The sequence below is a fragment of the Phodopus roborovskii genome, unplaced genomic scaffold, assembly GCF_943737965.1.
Source record: "Phodopus roborovskii unplaced genomic scaffold, PHOROB, whole genome shotgun sequence".
Classification (NCBI taxonomy): Eukaryota; Metazoa; Chordata; class Mammalia; order Rodentia; family Cricetidae; genus Phodopus; species Phodopus roborovskii.
The window spans coordinates 2,484,903-2,503,077 of record NW_026126407.1 but is presented as its reverse complement, the minus strand read 5'-3'; the positions used below and the strand labels follow the sequence as shown (position 1 = coordinate 2,503,077).

The 18,175-nt window shown below is 38.4% G+C and overlaps 2 protein-coding genes across 10 annotated transcripts in view; both read left to right on the top strand.

Moving 5' to 3' along the window:
• Rhot1 (ras homolog family member T1) overlaps nt 1–18,175 on the top strand; it is a 375,056-nt gene that overhangs the window by 159,773 nt on the left and 197,108 nt on the right. The window lies entirely within an intron of this gene.
• On the top strand, nt 1,590–17,436 carry Znf207 (zinc finger protein 207). Of its 6 annotated transcripts, XR_007834238.1 has the most exons (14): nt 1,590–1,773; nt 4,397–4,523; nt 6,937–7,075; nt 8,355–8,522; nt 8,631–8,706; nt 9,164–9,211; nt 10,419–10,489; nt 10,905–11,062; nt 12,096–12,188; nt 13,109–13,351; nt 13,803–13,962; nt 14,090–14,273; nt 14,491–14,573; nt 17,216–17,436. XR_007834238.1 is itself a non-coding variant. In XM_051179797.1 (13 exons), exons 1-12 carry the CDS (start codon nt 1,733–1,735, stop codon nt 14,248–14,250), a joined length of 1,485 nt encoding a protein of 494 aa, XP_051035754.1. In that variant the 5' UTR covers nt 1,590–1,732; the 3' UTR covers nt 14,251–14,273; nt 14,491–14,941. The 6 variants fall into 6 exon arrangements, 5 of the variants coding, with proteins under 5 accessions (XP_051035754.1, XP_051035755.1, XP_051035753.1 ...); XM_051179797.1 differs by lacking the exon at nt 17,216–17,436 and having other exon boundaries at nt 14,491–14,941; XM_051179796.1 differs by lacking the exon at nt 17,216–17,436 and having other exon boundaries at nt 1,591–1,773; nt 14,090–14,941.

The window sequence follows — 18,175 nt, the reverse complement described above, 5'->3', positions numbered from 1 at the left end:
GAGTCAACAAGAAGCAGAGCCATCTTTATGGGCCCCAACAGCATTTATCCTTTTTTTTTTAACTATTCTTGGTTTTTCAAGGCAGGGTTTCTCTGTATAACAGCTGTGTATGTCCTGTAGACCAGGCTGGCCTTGAACTCAAAGAGATCTGCCTGCCCTTTTCTGCTGAGAGCTGGGATTAAAGGCGTGTACTACCACCCACCGGCGTCTTTTATTATTTTTTAATGAAGAGTTTCATGTAGCCCAAGTGGTTTCCTACTCACTATGTGACTGAGGTTGGCCATTAATTCTGGATCCTCTAGCCTCAGTCTCCTGGATTCCTGATTACAGGCATTCTCCATCATCATTCTTTGTCTTGGAATCCTTCTGTGGTTTCCAGAGACTATAGCATAACATTACACTTTTTGTATTCTTAGCTATCTCTACCACTCTTTCACTAGTCTTTCCAGTAGTATCTTTTGCTATCAACACTTTTTCTGTCCTATTGTTTCAGGTTCAAAGCCTCAAACACTACTTTTTTTTATCTCTGCATAGCCCTGGCTGTCCTGGAACTAGCTATGTAGACCAGGCAGGCCACAAACTCAGAAATCTTACTGCTTCAGCCTCCCAAGCGTTGGAATTTACAGTGTGCACCACCATGCTTGACTCACTGCATCAAAACAAAACAAAACAACAAAGAAAACAGAGACAAGGTGCGGGTCTGTTGCTGAGGATGGCCTACAGCTCCTGGACTCTGGCTGCCTATCTCTGCCTTCTGAGTGCTGCAGGGACAACAGTCACAAGACCCCACGTTAATGAGATGTCACCACTTTGTTTTCATTGAACCTTCTTGGATCTTTCTAGACATTCTTGTGATTGTCAAAGCTGTTAGGATTGCCTTCCTCTGAGGTTCTGCAGAACTTCACATTTTTCTAATGGTTTTGGCAGTACTGACCCATACTGCCTCCTTGACTGTCACTAAAATGATGACTTCTTTCACCATATAAGCCCAGCTACCAAAGGATCCATCTGGTAACTGACTCAAAATTTACAAATTGGCCAGGTCAGAAACAGGTTCACGCCTTTAATCCTAGCTCTCAGATGCAGAGGCAGAAACAGGAGCCCCGTCTGGTCTACATAGGGAGTTTCCTGGATAGGCAGGGTATGTATAGAGACCCTGTCTAAAAAATACAAACAACAGCAACAAAAATTATTTAATCTCAGGACTCCGGAGACAGGGGTAGGCGGGCCTCTGTGAGTTCAAGGCTGGCCTGTTCTACAGGGCAAGTTCCAGACGGCCAAGGATACACAAAGAAACCTTGTCTTGAAAAGACAAACCAAAAAACCCAAATTGTTCACGTCCTAATTATCCTCTATTTATTTGTAACCTATCCTCAATCATACTGATACTTTTTTCCCCTCCCGTCAATTTGCATAAGCGTGGGGCGACCTGCACGCCTGATAAGCACTAAGGGTTAAGCGTGTGCAGCCCGAGAGCCTGCACCACTTAACCCCGTAAGATGGCGGCAGCGCATCTCCACCCACTCAGGGCCGAGCCTCGTGTCACGTGGGCCTGCGCAGCTCTCGCCGCGGTGCCTGACGGGAGGTGGAGAGAGAACGAGGGTGTCGGCCATTTTGTGTCTGTTTCCTGTGGGACGCGGCGGCGGCGGTTGGTTCCGAGGAGTCTGCGATTTTCTCCTGCTTTTCCCACCTTCTTTTCGCCTCCTTCCTACCTGGTCTGTAGAGCGCGGTGATGGGTCGCAAGAAGAAGAAGCAGTTGAAGCCGTGGTGCTGGTATCCTTTGTGGGCTGGACGCGAAGGCCGAGCGTGGGTGTCGCTCGTTGAGGACTCAGCCTGAGAGGCCTGGGTAGGGCCGGTGACGGGGCACGGCCGGGCGCGCGTGCTTCGGGGGCTGCGGCAGGGTTTGCGGCAGCTTCTTGTGAAGTGGGGTAGCCGCGGCGGAAAGGCGCCGGTATTTGGTGGATGGAGCTAAACGCGGTGGCTCGGGAGGAGCTTGTTTGGTGTGGGGGTTGGGCCCGGAGTCCTTCCCCAAGTGCAGTCGCCCCCGAGGGCCCCATAAAGGGACTTCGTTTGGGGTAGCATACTAATTGACTCCTCGGAGAATGGGATTGTGGATGTCCCCCACCCCCACCCCCCCCAATGGCGGAGGGCTGGTGGTTTCCGCGTCTCTTTCTGGCGCCTTAATCTTCAGGAAGCGTTCGTTTAACTGGGTGGAGTTTTAGTGTCTGTTACCCAATTTTGTTGGGCTGGGGGGGGGAAAGGAAGCTGTCTTTCTCATGTATTCTGGAAGCGTTAAAGTGTCTTTTTTTTTTTTAATCTGTTACATGTAAACGGTTTATCTCAAGGTCTGTCATGAAAATAGGTAAAAATCGGTCACGAGTTTTTGTAAGAAACGCTCATAGGAAAAATCTTGAGGTCAGAATTAATAGTATTGTGGTTTAAACATATGTGAGTTTACGTTCCCTGATGGCATGAATTAATATGTAATTGGAAGGCACTTTTTGGATTGTTGAATGTGCCCTTTGCCGGGAAGTTAATCTTAAAATATAAATATTGATGAATTCCCAATTTTGATTCTTCTGTGAAGTTCCCCCCCCCCGCTTTTTTTTTTTTTTTTTTTTTTTTTGTCGAGGGAGGGGGATGGGGTTGTCATTTGGCTGTCCGGGAATTTGCTCTGTAGAACAGGTTGCCTGCTTCCCAAGTACTGAGATTAAAGGCATGGGCCACAACAGCCGGGTTTGAAATTGATCTGTCTTTTGAAAAAGTTTTTGAGACAGTTTCACTGGCTGACCTGACGCTCACAGCATCTGCATTTGCATCTCATGTGGGGTAATGCCTCGCTAGAAGATTTTTATTTTTGAGATAAGGTCTCAGTCTGCATACCAGGCTTGCCTGGTTTGGATATATCCCTGCCACAGACTGCCTACATAAAGATTGTGCTACCTCTCTTGCCTCAGTTAGTTTTGGTTTATTTAAACTTTGGGAAGAGCTTAGAAGTCTTCACATGTACATTTGTAAATGTTGAGATAAAGGAATAATTTATAAGGTCAAAACATAATTTTTTTTTTTTTTGAGGCAGGCCTTCCTGTTACCATGAATCACAAAACTCCTAATGTTCTGATTGATCCTCCTGCCTCCACTTAACTAGTGTTGTTAGGTGTTGAACCCCTGCCTCTCTTGCACGTCAGCATGCCAGACAAGAACCCTGGTGATTAAAGCTATATTCAGACCAGGAGGTACATGACATGTAATCTCTAAATATAAATACTAAAACTACATTAAGTCCCCTCCTTTTTTATTAGCATTATTCTTTGTATGTGTGTGGTTTTGCCTGTATGTATGTATGTAAAACACTAGATATACATACATACATACAGGCATAGTGCTTTTGGAGGTCAGAAGAACATTTACCCTGGAGCTGTAATAATTACATTGTGAGTTGCCTTGTGGGTGCTGGGAATAGAACCTGTGTACTCTTTGAAAGAGCAGCAGCAAGTGCTCTTAACCCCTGAGCCCTTTCTGCAGCCATTTGTTTCTTGTTTTTGAGATGGGATCTCACTATGTATACCAGGCAAGCTAACCTCAAACTCACTGATTTTTCCAGGCAGGGTTTCTCTTTATAACATCTCTGGCTGTCCTGATACTAGCATTGTAGACAAGGCTGGCTTCAAACTCAGAGATCCCCTTGCCTCCCCCTTGGGTGTTGTGATTAAGCCACATCCCGGTTCTTTTTGATTTTCTGAGACAACAGGGTTTCCCTATGTAGCTTTGGAGCCTGTCCTGGAACTAGTTGTTGCAGAACAAGCTGGCCTCCATCTGCCTCGCCTCTCAAGCGCTGAGACTAAAGGCATGCATCACCACTGCCTGAGTTTTTATTTTGGTTTTTCTATAAAGATCCCTCTGTGTAGCCTTGAACTCATAGAAATCCACCTGTCTCTGTCTCCCAAAGGCTGGGGTTAAAGGTGTGTGACAACACCTGGGTTTTGGTTCTTCATTTCTAAGTTGCCCCTATTCTCAAATTAATATGAAAGGCTTTTTTTTTTTTTTTTTTTTTTTTTTTTTATTATTTATTTTGATCTCCTAGGATCTCACTATGTAGCTGTTCTAGAAACTCACTATTGTTGATGAGGCTGCCCTACAAAACTCAGGGAGGTTTGTCTGCCTCTACCTCCTTGAGTGCTGGTATTAATGACATGTAACAACGTTTCAGGCTTTCTGGTTTTGTTTTGAAACTTATTAGATGGAATATCCATAGGTTGCTACATTCTTTCAGCTCAGGTTTCCTGTTACCTTAGCTTCCAAGTTGGTGGGATATACAAAACTGTGATAGGCTTGACATGTATTTGTTGGCATGGGGTCATTGTTGTGTAGTGTTCTGTACCTTAATTTTGACTAGGTATTGTAACAGAGATTTTGATGATGAGAAGATCCTTATACAGCACCAAAAAGCAAAACATTTCAAATGTCATATATGCCATAAGAAGTTGTACACAGGACCTGGGTTAGCTATTCATTGCATGCAGGTAAGCATTTCTCTTCTGTATTTAGTTGTTGCCTTGTGATTTGTAACCACATGAAGAATAATTTTCTTTTTTTTTGTTGGAAACTCACACTAGATTAATAGCCAAATCTGCTTAAAAACTCTTTCTTTTATAGGGATGGGGGTTTGTGGTAGTAGTAGATTCCATGTGCTAATAAGCACAAGGTCTCATTGAACTACTTACCTGGAATCCACATCTGTTCTGTGACTGTTAAAATAATTTGAAGAGGGTGTTGGTGGCACAGTCCCAGCACTTGTGAGGCAGAGGTGTGCCAGTCATTGTGGTTCCAGACCAGCCTGGTCTACAAAGCAAGACCCAGGACAGGCTCTAAAGCTATACAAGCAAACAAAAAGATAATTGGAACTGTGTGGTGTTGGTGCTCCCTTTCAATACCAGCACTCTGGAGGCAGAAAGCAGGTGGATCTCTGTGAGTTCAAGGCCAGACTGGTCTACAGAACTACTTCTAGGACAGCTAGGGCTGTTAAACATAGAAAGCCTGTCTCAAATCAAACAACCAGCAAACGATGTCTTTGAGACATTCGTTTCTTTCTTGGGCGATCTAAAATGCACCATTCCATCCTATTAGGAAGCACTGTTTTGTGTAATGTTCGTATTTCATGAGTGGGTTGTTTATATTACTATTTTTTTTTTTAATTATGTGTTTTTGTGCTTGGTGTAGATGCTTAGAGAGGCTGGGGGATGTTCCCTGAAGCTGGATTTTCAGGCAGCTGTTGTGAGTTCCTATTTAGATGTTAAAAATTGAAATTGGCTCTTGGAGGGCCAGCAAGCACTGCTAACTTTTAGTTCTCCAACATCTTTGATTTTTTTCACAATGGAATAATGAAAGCGTTGGAATTAGTATTTTTGCATTCTATTGTCTTAAGTTTATATAAAAACTGGAGTTGTACTTTAGTGGTAGATCTTTTTTGCATGGCATGCTTGAGAAGCCATGCTGCAAAAAAGACATTTTTTTTCTCCTGGGCATATTATCCTTATACATTTTGCTTTTTTTTTTTTTTTTGAGTTGTTGAGGGTTTCTCTGTGGCTTTGGAGGCTCTCTTGGAACTATCTGTAGACCAGGCTGGCCTCAAACTCAGAGATCCGCCTCCCTTTGCCTTCTGAGTGAAAAAGATTAATTAATAATTGTGTATGTGTCTGATACATGTCCTTTGATAAAGTTTGGCCTTGAAGGCCAGAAGAGGGTGTCATCCCCTAGACCTTGAATTACAGATAACCATGAGCTATTGCAGTAGGTGCTGCAGTTCACAATCTGGTTCTGTACAAGAGCAGTCTATGCTATGCCCTTAACCACTGAACCATTTCAAGCTTCATTTGTTTCATTCAGTTGGAGTTTATGGAATGACTAGGATTCTGGCTCCTTGTTATTTATTTTGTATGGGGGACAGGGTTTCTCTTTGTATCAACAACTCTGTTTTGGAACACTGTAGATCACGTTGGCCTCCAACTCAGATCTGCCTGCCTCCTGAGTGCTGGGATGAAAGGCTAGCACTACCCGCTCCTGCTTTAGGAGTCTGGTTCTTAAACTGTGTGGGTGCCAGGGACTGATTATTTTTATATTGAGAATGGGCTGGGCTGGGTGGTGGTGATGCATGCCTTTAGTCCCAGCACTTGGGAGGCAGAGGCAGGCAGATCTCAGAGTAAGTTCCAGGACAGGGCTCCAAACAAAGCTACACAGAGAAACCCTGTCTTGAAAAAAAATTTTTTTTGAGAATGCTTTAGTAGTATATTAATGTAGTTGCATAATGCCTTGGAATCGTTATTTTATGTGCATTGGTCTTTTGCATGCATATATGTCTTTGAGAGTGTGTTAGATCGCAAGGAACTGGAATTACAGATGGTTGTGAGCCACCACATGGGTGCTGGGGGTTGAACCTAGGACTCATATGGTAAGAGAGAATCAGTTCATACAAGTTCTACTCTGATTTCCTCATGTGTTGTGACATGGCTTTGCATACCATCTAAGATAGATAAATAATATTTCTTAAGCCCTAGAAGCTAAATATAAAGTATATATGCTATATCAGGTAAATTCAGGCTTAGAGGTCAATTGGCTGGTGTAAAGCCATTGGTGATAAAAGAAAGGACTTTAATACAGAAAATATTGTACATGTTTTTCGAGACAGGGTTTCTCTGTATTGCTTTGTAGCCTGTCCTGGAACTTGCTCTGTGGACCAGGCTGGACTTGAACTTACAGAGATCCACCTACATCTGCCTCCCCAGTGCTGGGATTAAAGGAGTGTGCCACAACATCCTTCTGAATACAGAAAGTCTTAAAGTAGATCCATTAATTATACTAAGTGTTCTTTTGAGTAATTTCTAGTTTTAAAAAAAGCCTCATGAATTACTTAAATAGCTTTCTGGTTGTTGTTTTTAGGTACACAAAGAAACCATAGATGCTGTACCAAATGCCATACCCGGAAGAACAGACATAGAGTTGGAAATATATGGCATGGAAGGTATTCCAGAAAAAGATATGGATGAAAGACGGCGACTTCTTGAACAGAAAACACAAGGTAAAGTTTGCATCATGTTTATTTCTAACAGTTTTTCAAGACAGGTTTTCTCTGTAACAGTCCTGGCTGTCCTAGAACCAAGACCAGGCTGGCCTTGAAATCACAGAGATCTCCCTGCCTCTGCCCCCCCCCCCCCCAAGCACTGGGATTAGAGGCATGCGCCACCAAAGCCCAGCATGATTTTTTTTAATAATTTATTTAACCTTTATTTTATGTGCATTGGTGTAAAGGTATCAATCAGATCCCTTGGAATTGAGTTGCAGACAGTTGTAAGCTGCCATGTGGGTGCTAGGAATTGATCCCATGTCCTCTGGAAGAACAGGCAGTGCTCTTAAGCCCTGAGCTGTCTCATCAGTCCCTGTCATGTTTTAATTTTTACTTTATGTGGATTGGTGTCTGTGTGAGGATGTCAGATTTTGGTGTTGCAGACAGTTGTGAGCTGCCATGTGAGTGCTAGGAATTGAACCCTGGGTCCTTTGAGAGAGCAATCAGTGCTCTTCTCTGAACCATATCTGTAACCCCTTAATGTATTTCTTGTGAGTGTGTTGGGTTATATATATCATGGCGCATGTGTGGAAGGTCAGAGGGCAACTGTACAGTTTGTTATGAGGATTCACCACTGATTGCTTGGCTTCTTTGTACCTTTGTGCCTGCTAAACTATCTCACTGTTTTGAGTAGATGCTGTGTTGCACTACTGCTCTCAGTTCCCAGTTCCCTTTAATGTGTGTTTGGGTTTTTTTTTTTTTTTTTTTTTTTTTTTTTTTTTTTTTGGGCCTGTTGCACATCTGTGTTTTCCTGGGTCTGGTGTTGACAAAGGCCAGAAGAGGGTATCTGATCCCCAGAAATGGGAGATACATGTGGTTATGAGCTGCCTTGTGTGCTGGGTACTGCCATCTTTTCAGCTCCATCAATTCTAATCTTTAGTTATGTTTTCCTTTTATGTGTTTTTTTTTTTTTTAAGTGTCATTAGTTTTGGGATTACAAACTATGCATTGTGCAGATGGTAGAAAATGATACCAATCTGCTTTTGAGATTTGTAAGTGGTTTTATGTATGAAAGAATGCTTTGTCTGTGTGTATGTCTTATCACTTGGGTACCCAATGCCTTACAAAGATGATATTAGATCTCCTGAAACTGGAGTTGATTTACAGAGATCACCTTGCCCCTGCCTCCTGAATCCTGGATTAAAGTCACGGGGAATATTACTTTAATTTTTTTTAGTTGTTTGTTATTTTTTTCCTATTAATGTGTGAAATGAATTAAAACCTTTCTTGGCAGAGAGTCAAAAAAAGAAGCAACAAGATGATTCTGATGAATATGATGATGATGAATCTGCAGCCTCAACTTCCTTTCAGCCACAGCCTGTTCAACCTCAGCAAGGTTATATCCCACCAATGGCCCAGCCAGGACTGCCCCCAGTTCCAGGGGCACCAGGGATGCCTCCAGGTAACAGATTCCTTAAAAATTCATCCTAACGAGTTCATTGTTATGATGCAAGCGTTACTTCTCTTGTTTAATTTCCAATTCTAATTTTGTTGCTGAAATGCATTCCAGGCATACCTCCATTGATGCCAGGTGTTCCTCCGCTGATGCCAGGAATGCCTCCAGTTATGCCAGGCATGCCCCCTGGGTGAGCAAACTTCTAGTTGGATTGTGGGCTTGGGCCAACTTGGGTGCTTTGAATTAAATGTTACTTTTAATTTTTCTCTTCTTAAAAATATGGGCTCTATAAATTTTTTTCTATTAAAGTGGCAGTAAATATGAGACAAATGTATTTGCCTCTGAGGAAAGTAGAGTTTGGGTTTCAGTGTGAATGTAGGAAACAACATCTTTCAGTTGCATTTATTGTAATTAAAGTGTTCATTATAGATTTGAATCTTAGTCTTGGAACTATTAAGGATGCTTTGTAATGTAGTTGGTGAAAAGGACTGTAAATGATTTACCAAAGTATCAGAAACTAAAATGAAGTTGAGGTGTATGTTGCCCATCATTTTTACTTAAGAGTTGGATGTGAAAGGTGTACAATACACTTTCCCTCTGTATTCTGAATCACAGTTAGATTTTGATTTTGTCATACATTTTCGCAGATTGCATCATCAGAGAAAATACACCCAGTCATTTTGCGGTGAAAACATGTAAGCATCTCATTCATAATGTAATTCAGGAGGTATAATATAATCATGTCATTTGTGTGTGTGTTTAATGATATCTATTCAGTTGACTTAAGAAATTTTCTAATCTCACTAAAACTGTTAAACTTTGTCATCTAATTGACACATTTCTTTAAAGTAGAAAATAAACACATTTTAGAACAAATAGGCACATTAAAATAATTTTTCCCAGACATGTTAGCCCATGCTTTTAATCTCAGAACTTGGGAGGCAGAAGAAGGAATATCCCTTTGAGTAAGAGGCCAGCCTGTGGTGCATAGTGGATAGCTTTGGTCACATTAGATTCTTCTCAAAAAGGGGAAAAAAACTCTTTTCTAAAGTAAAGGTGCAGGTGCTTTCTCAAGCTATTATTAGGTAGTAAGGCCTAATATAAGATATAATATTTAGAAATCTATAATCTGCTGTCATCTAATTAGGATTAATATATAAAACTTAAATTTTGGATTAAAAAGTCTTAAATTGCAGAAGTAGGGGCTTAGTGGTAGAGTGCATATTAATATGCACCAGGCATTGGGTTTTATCACCAAAAACCCAAAACAAACCACAAATCAAGTTTGTATGCTTGTAACATACTGTTTTGAAGTAAATTGGACACTGGCTGATCTTGGAAGGTGAGCTTTGTTTTGTTTTTTAAAGGGGGAAACTATAAATATGGGTTATGTTTTTAAGTCATGGTTTAGTATTAGGAAATGAAATTTTATGTAATCCAAGTTTATATTTATTAATGTTGGCCATGGGTTTTCCTTGTCCCTCTCAGACAGAAATTTTTGTCACAGTGGACAATTTAAATAGAAATGCCTCTGCATTCTTTGTGCATTTTTTAAAGTGGAACAAAAGCTCTCCAGTTACACACTTATTAGATAGGACCTCCTCTTTCCTATACATACATACATACATACATACACACACACACACACGTGCTCAAGAATACTCTTGGATCTCAGGGGCCTTGTTTAGCTATTTTTTTTAAACCCCTTTTACAGATAAACTGAAGAGTTTGAATGTTTATTATGATAATATTATTGTAGTGTATGGTGGATTCTTCTGGCTTGATTGATTTTGGTACTTGAGATATTCAGATTTGTATTTAATGTCTTATAATTGCCAAAATATTTTTGTGGTTTATATTGTTAATTAATTTTTGTTTTCTTAAAATTTTGCTTTTTAATAGAATGATGCCAATGGGTGGAATGATGCCACCTGGACCTGGAATACCACCTCTTATGCCTGGGATGCCACCAGGTATAAAATGTTTATTTAACATTTTTCCTTTGTAACGTGTCTGATAACATTAATTCCTGTAGATTTTTCTAATTCTCTTGTATGTTGAAAGATGTTCGCTAAGTGAAGTGGGTATTCTTACATACAGTCTTAATCCTATCGCTCTAATCTTAACAGACATAGGCAGATTTCTGGAGTTTCAGACTAGCCTGTACATGGTTACTCCAGGCTGACAGAGACACACAGCAGTGTTAGCACATGCTTTTAATTCCCACTAATTTTATAGTTGGGGTCTAAAGTAGTGAAAATAAGAGACAGTTTGAGAGGTAGGATTGTTGTGAGGAACAAATGTCATACTCATAGGATTTGTTTGAACTAAGTGTTTCATTGACTTGGGTTACTTGGAGACCATTCATTCATTCATTCATTGCTGCAGGTATGCCCCCTCCTGTTCCACGTCCAGGAATTCCTCCAATGACTCAAGCACAGGCTGTTTCAGCACCAGGTATTCTTAATAGACCACCTGCACCAGCAGCAGCAGTCCCTGCTCCGCAGCCTCCAGTTACTAAGCCTCTTTTCCCCAGTGCCGGACAGGTAAGGTGAAAATCTTGAAAATGAGTACATTTATGTTTAAAGATAAAGTGGACTTGTTTACTTATATCTTTGAGCTGTCACAGATTTCTCAAATAAAAATATAATAAGATGTATGCTATCATCTGCTATGCTAATACCTTGATTTCTTCTGTTCACAACAGAAAGGAATCAATCATGTTATTTTCATAGTTGTGTATTCTTAGCTGTAGCTAGAAATGAAAATTGAGTTTCCAAGGAATTAAATAAATGATGTTTCCAGGTCCTCCTTTGCCTTGTTGAATTAGGTCAGAGCCAGTGATGAAATCTCTTTAAAAAAAAAACTTTGGGCAGGCCTGGCAGTGGTAGTGTGCACCTTTAATCCTAGAACAGCAGAGCCAGGTGAATCTGAGTTCAAGACCAGCCTGGTCTACAGAGCAAGTTATAAGACAGTCAGCTATACAGGAAAACCCTGTCTTGAAAAATGCAAATAAGTAAGTAAATAAATAAAAGTGGTTTGGTATTCTTTGCTCATTTATAAAGAATCATGGTAAATTATAGTGCATCATTTATTGACTTTTAATCTAGTCATATTTCTTAGCCTTCTTCCAACAAACCTTTTCCGGAAGGTGAGTAGGCTAGATACATAATGGTCAAACTCTTTGTGCATTTCAAAGTGCCTTTATTAAGCATATTAATTTACATTTTTGTGGTGAATAAAGAATTTAAATATATAGGTGTTATCAGACCCTGTAGTCTTATTATGTAGAGAATCTGCATGGAGAACTTAGTGTGTCATTATTTTCATTTTATTATTCTTGAAATACTGCAATGCAAAATAAGTTTAGAAAAGAAACTTATGTCTAACTAGTTGTTGAGGCATGTACTTATATTGTTTATTGAAAATGCATTTACTCTGCCTCTTTAAGTGACATTTGATTGCATTTCGATCTGTATTTACAAAAGAATGCAATCTATACTAAAATGTGCCACATGGCATATTTTTTTACCCATTTGTTCGGAGACGGTTCATTGTTTCCTTTCTTTTATGCTACAGATGGGGACACCTGTAACAAGCTCAAGTACAGCTTCATCCAATTCAGAAAGTCTGTCTGCATCTTCTAAAGCTCTGTTTCCTAGCACAGCACAAGTACGCAGGAAGTTGCAGTTTAAAATTTTTAAAAATGGCTTTATAACTTAACCCTTTGGACCCTTTATAAAAAGCTAAATCTTACAAATATATTTAGTTTTTAGAGGTAAAACATACTAAAACTCAAATGGTGTTTAAAATTTGAATTCATACTAATGACTTCAATAGAATAAACTTCTGTGGTTCTAAAGGGTTAAAAGCATGTGAGCAGTAAATGAACTATAGTGGCCAATGGTTAGCCTGACGCATGGTTAAGCTGTTTTTAATTTGTGCTATTTAATGCATTATATCTCTAAGGAAATTAGCACTCTGCATTTAGTTCTAAAGTTGACCTAGACATTTTAAACATTTGTATTATGAAAGTAATGTGTGCTCATGTTAACTTTAGAGCCTGCGTTATTAATCCTCTTTGTCTATACTGTAATCAAGCCATTACTAATTTGGAGGGTAGTGTGTTGCTATCTCTAGAATACTTGTGTCGGTGGTGGTAATGTAACCTACTACTGACTACAATTTTTTTTTTTTTTTTTTTTTTTTTGCTTACTAATGGGTTTATTATATAAACCCTTATTCTGTAGTTTATTTTTTGAGCTGCTTTTAAGATAAAGTATTTAGGAGAATAAAAGCAGTTGCATTAAATACTGTTTCATGATTCTATAGCAAACTAGAATATAAGCTTTGTAAATTTAAGTTACGGAGAGGAGCTATAAAACAAATCTAAGAAGTATAGTAATTTCAGTGCACTATCTTGATACTCTTACAGATTGGACTTTGTGGGACATATATCATGTATTAACTTGGTTTTAGTTTCAAGTTTGCTCTATTTGATGTTGCTGTCTTTTTTGTTTTTAACGTACGTTTTCTGTTATACTCAACTTTCGGTATTGAAATTTATTGATAAAAGAATCATTATTTTACAGGCTCAGGCAGCTGTCCAGGGACCTGTTGGTACAGATTTCAAGCCCTTAAATAGTACTCCTGCAACAACTACAGAACCCCCAAAACCTACATTCCCTGCTTATACACAGTCTACAGCTTCAACCACTAGTACAACAAACAGTACTGCAGCAAAACCAGCAGCTTCAATTACAAGTAAGCCTGCTACACTTACAACCACCAGTGCAACCAGTAAGTTGATCCATCCAGATGAGGATATATCACTGGTAAGTTTTTTATAGGTTTTTACTAGTATTGTTTGATCAAATATCATTATAGCAACCTGCCCATTGGAGAGGTTTTAAATTGTATTTAGATAGGCTTATCTGATTTTTAAAGTTCATAAATAGTTTTCATTTATTTATGTCTCAAGAAACCATAAAAGGATCCTCCCACCCTTCTATTTCTGAGAAGACAGTACAGTTCCTTACAAATGTTTAGACATGCATTTGCTTCTACTGATTGACAGAAAGTTAATACTTAGATTTGTAGTTTTATGAATTTAGGTAAGATATTTTAAGTACTGGTGATCTTTATGTAGTGGCACTGATTTATGAGAGCAAAAGGGGTTATTGGGGAGTAATTGTACTTGTAAAAGTTACCATGTTTTTGGATATTTGTCTTTATACTTGAGGAACCTTACTACATTCTGACATTATACATTATTTTTGTTCTCAGGAAGAAAGAAGGGCACAGTTACCTAAATATCAGCGTAATCTTCCTCGGCCAGGACAGACTCCAATTGGTAATCCACCAGTTGGACCAATTGGGGGTATGATGCCACCGCAGCCAGGCATCCCACAGCAGCAAGGAATGAGACCTCCAATGCCACCTCATGGTACTATTTTTGTTTGTTGGGTTTTTTTTGGGGGGGGGGAGTTGGATTTTGAGTATATTTTGCAAAATGTATTGGTTTAAAGGTACAATACAGAGACCAACTATGTATTTTTTGTTTTGTGTTTTAGGTCAGTATGGTGGGCACCATCAAGGCATGCCAGGTTATATTCCTGGTGCTATGCCACCTTATGGACAGGGACCACCAATGGTGCCCCCTTACCAAGGTGGGCCTCCTCGACCTCCAATGGGAATGAGACCTCCTGTTATGTCGCAAGGTGGCCGTTACTGATCTTACTTCATCAAGTATAATAGGTTTGGAGATTAAACCTTTTCTCAACTTGTGCTGTTTATATAGACAAGCTTCTGTCTATAAGGCTTCATTGTGACTTTAACAAACATTACCTTCCCACATACCAGGAACTATTGGACATTTATTTGACATGGGAGAAATTATTTGGAATAATAAAACAGGAACTTTTCCTGAAGTTGCAATTTATACTGTATGGCTTCTTTTTCATGTTTCATCTAGGTTTTTAGAAGTGAAGTATAGTAATTTGGTTCGTTAAATTGTGAAGGCGCTGGAATTACATGAACATACCATCTTAAATAAAGGCAAGTTCTGTAAGCTTACATTGCTATTTGTAAAGTTATGCCTTCACAGCATTTCCAATGCTGTTGGACTTCATGTCCCCAACATAGCTTGGTGAGGGCTGTAACTGTTTCCAAGTACTTGTACATTGGAAGTCTGAATGTGTAACAATATTTAATGTATTTAGAGAGTTCCTCCTGTTGCAGGGTTTAAGAAATCTGGCCCACTGAGGTCATGTGACTTTTCTGTACTGTTAAATTTCATTGTAATAAAACGAGAGACAAATTTATGCCTTTTTATTCATAATCCACTTGTGGACTACTGACTGAAAGGTTTGTACAGATGCATGCCACAGTAGAGGTCCACATAATAAAATTCAGTTACCAATACAGTTTTGATATGATTGGATTCTTTAAGTTGTAGATTTTTTTTTTCTTAGCTGCATGTTTTAACATTATACATAGAATTCTTGTTAATGTTTCAGTTGACAAAAACACATGAATCATTACATAATGGGTATGAAGTCTTCTTTATGTGTCATTGCTTCACATTTGGTATCAGATGTAACAGAAATTTAAAATGTAAACTTGAAAACTTCTTGCTAAGGTTGTTTAGAGCCTAGTGCCAGACCCATTCATTTTCTTTGAATAATTTTAATACCTCAGTTGCGTACTTTATGGACCTCAGAAGCTTTGCAGGTGCAAACTTCTAGAAGCTTAAGTGCATGCTTCTTGCATTAATGGTTTGATATGTGTTAATTTTAAATGTGCCTCAATTACAGTGTTTGGATGGTTAACAGATGATTAGCTAATTTTTATTGTGCTTCTTAGAGATTATTTTACTTGGAATTGGATAGGTGCCCTCTGTTGCTAAAGCCAAATGGTTAATTATGATCCGTGGAAATTTGGAATGTTACTGTGTTCCTATAGCTAATTATACTTTAAGGGTGACTGACTGCTCTGTGGGATTTTGTGTTGTATCATGATAGTCATAGCTCCTAATTTTGTTGAAGTTTTTCCAATCCTTTTGGGTGTGTGTGTGGGGAGTCCCTGAGAGGGTTTATGGAATGTTTTACGAATAATATGATCTATACAGAGTAATTACTTATATAACAAATATAATTTGATTTGATTTATTCTGAATATGAAATTTAAACTTTTGAGAAAATGCTAATAGTAATTTTTGTGAAGGTATTATATTTGGTGACAGCACCAAGAATGGTTTTAATTTAGTAGGAATATATTAAATACTTAGTATACAGAGGAAAGTTAACAGGTAACAGTCATTCTATGGAATGAAATGTGACAAATAATAGAAAGCAACGTTCCATTTTCAGTCATATTTCTCCGCTAATTCATTATGCCTCCTGCTGTATTGAGGTGCAGAAAGTTTCACTTTGTAACAAAACATCCATATATTGACAGATATGCATTAATCTGCCAGCAGCTAACTTACATATCCCTTTACCTGAATACCTCTCTGTCTAGATTTAGAACCTTTATGTATTTCTTTAGGTCTGGCAACACATATTTTATACATAGATACCATATGTTGCAAATACTTTGATTTAAGCTGGGCAGTGGTAGCGCATACTTTTAATCCCAACAGAGCCAGGCAGATCTCTGAGCTCAAGGCTAGCCTGGTCTATAAAGCTACACAGAGAAACCATGTCTTGAAAAACCAAAAAAATAAAGGAAATAGTGTAGTTTTTAAAAGGTCCAAGGTTAAGTTTAGATTAAAGAAGAAATGCTTCTAAAATTAATCTCATAACTTCATGTATTGATAGAACTTCAAAAATTTTACAAACTTTTTACACTTGCAATTTGTTCAGATAAGAACAATATAGCAGGGTTTGTTCTCAAGTGTACAATGTACATAGATAAAGGGATCCTAATTTTAAAAAAAAACATGGGGTGGTAAATAACATTTATAATCTCCTGTGTTTTGTAGCTCTGTGGCTCAGGAATGCTATCCATTTAGTATATTGAACGTATAATTTTTGCATGCATCAAGGATAATAAGCTTCTAGAAAATACTTTTTACCTAAAATTGCTTCTGGGGTCCATCATGTTGTTAAATCACAAGTGTAACAAATTTGAAATGATTTACACTTCTTTAAATAATGCCATTAAAAGTGAATTTCAGCTCTGCTCACAAAAGGCTGTTTTTTTTTTTGTTTGTTTGTTTGTTTTTGTTTTTAGTTTTTTGGAATGTTCCTGTGAACACAGCTTAGAACATTTAAGGAAGCTGTGCACTTGTCAGCTTTGTCTCTACCGACCATCCACTGTGGGTCAATTAAAAATAAACTGTCTGGCACTAGTTTCTATTCTATGTTTTGCCACTGATAGTGAAAAGACCAACAGATAAGGGCTCACTTTTCAGTGACTTTGAAGATACTACTTAATTTGAATCCCTACTTTTGTAGTAATCAAATACCATTTGTTAGTTAGGGGGAGTATACCTGTTTTACTGATCAGGTTACAAGATCAACTTATATTATGGAAGTTTCCAAGAAATAAGTTTGGGCTCAGAATGTAATTGTAGATATAAAGAGCTGTTCCTTTTCTGTTGCTTGCTTGATCATTGGGTCTTAAAATTTGATGCATGTCTTTTTTAATTAATTGGGTGATGTTTTTCTAAAATTAAAATTTTCTTCTTCCTATAGCCCTGCCATAGGACAGGCTGAGGCTGAGTCTCAGTGTTGCCCTGTTCAGTCTGAGGCAAGTGGGATTTATTTTATTACTTACAGGGGCTTTCACAGCTTTATGGCTGTTGGATATTTATGTCCCCAAACTTGCAGCAAGTTTGGTGAAGGCCCCTAAATTTAATTAAACTTAGGATTTTTATATTCCTTTGGCAGAGAAGGCTCTATATTAATATTCACGTTTGACTGTGGTGTTATAAGTATTGTTTTATTACATAATATCTAAAGCTTTATAAACCTTAATAAATTCATCACTTTGTTATTTGGAGGCATGAAATGTTTCATTCAAATTTTTACTTTGACATCTAGGAAAATAATACTGGTTGTTTTCTGTTCAAACTTAAATTTAACCTCAAGGATAAGCTTAATTATTTGAAATGCCGTAGGATAGTGACCTTTGTTCTGAATCCCAGGCTTATATTGAACATGAGGGTGGTAATGATCTTTCTCAAATCTCACCACACTAGAGCAAATGTTAATGTAGAGCCCTGTAATGAATGGGAAGGTTATTTGTCTGTGCTTGTGTGGTATGTATGGGTGTAAACTTCAGGTGTGGTAGTATAAAAGGGTTTGTGTATTACATGTCTCAGTGAATAACTAATTTTCAGGAAGCCAAATTGAAATTGGTTTGTGTGATAAGTATTATTAAACTGGTTTTGCAGTGTTTCTTATTGGAAGTTAAGTTTCAGCTTTTACTGAACTGTGCTTTTTGTAATATTCACACACCGGTAGTATATCCACATTCCTTTTCAATTAGAATTTGCTTTGATTATGGTGTTAAAAACTTGTATGTTGGGAGTGGGGGGGGGGATGGCAGAATGTAACTTTTAACTTGTTTATTCCTTGCATTAGACTAGAAACATTTTTTTAATCTTTTGTGGTTATCTTGGGTTTTTATTTATTTATTTTTCCAAGACAGAG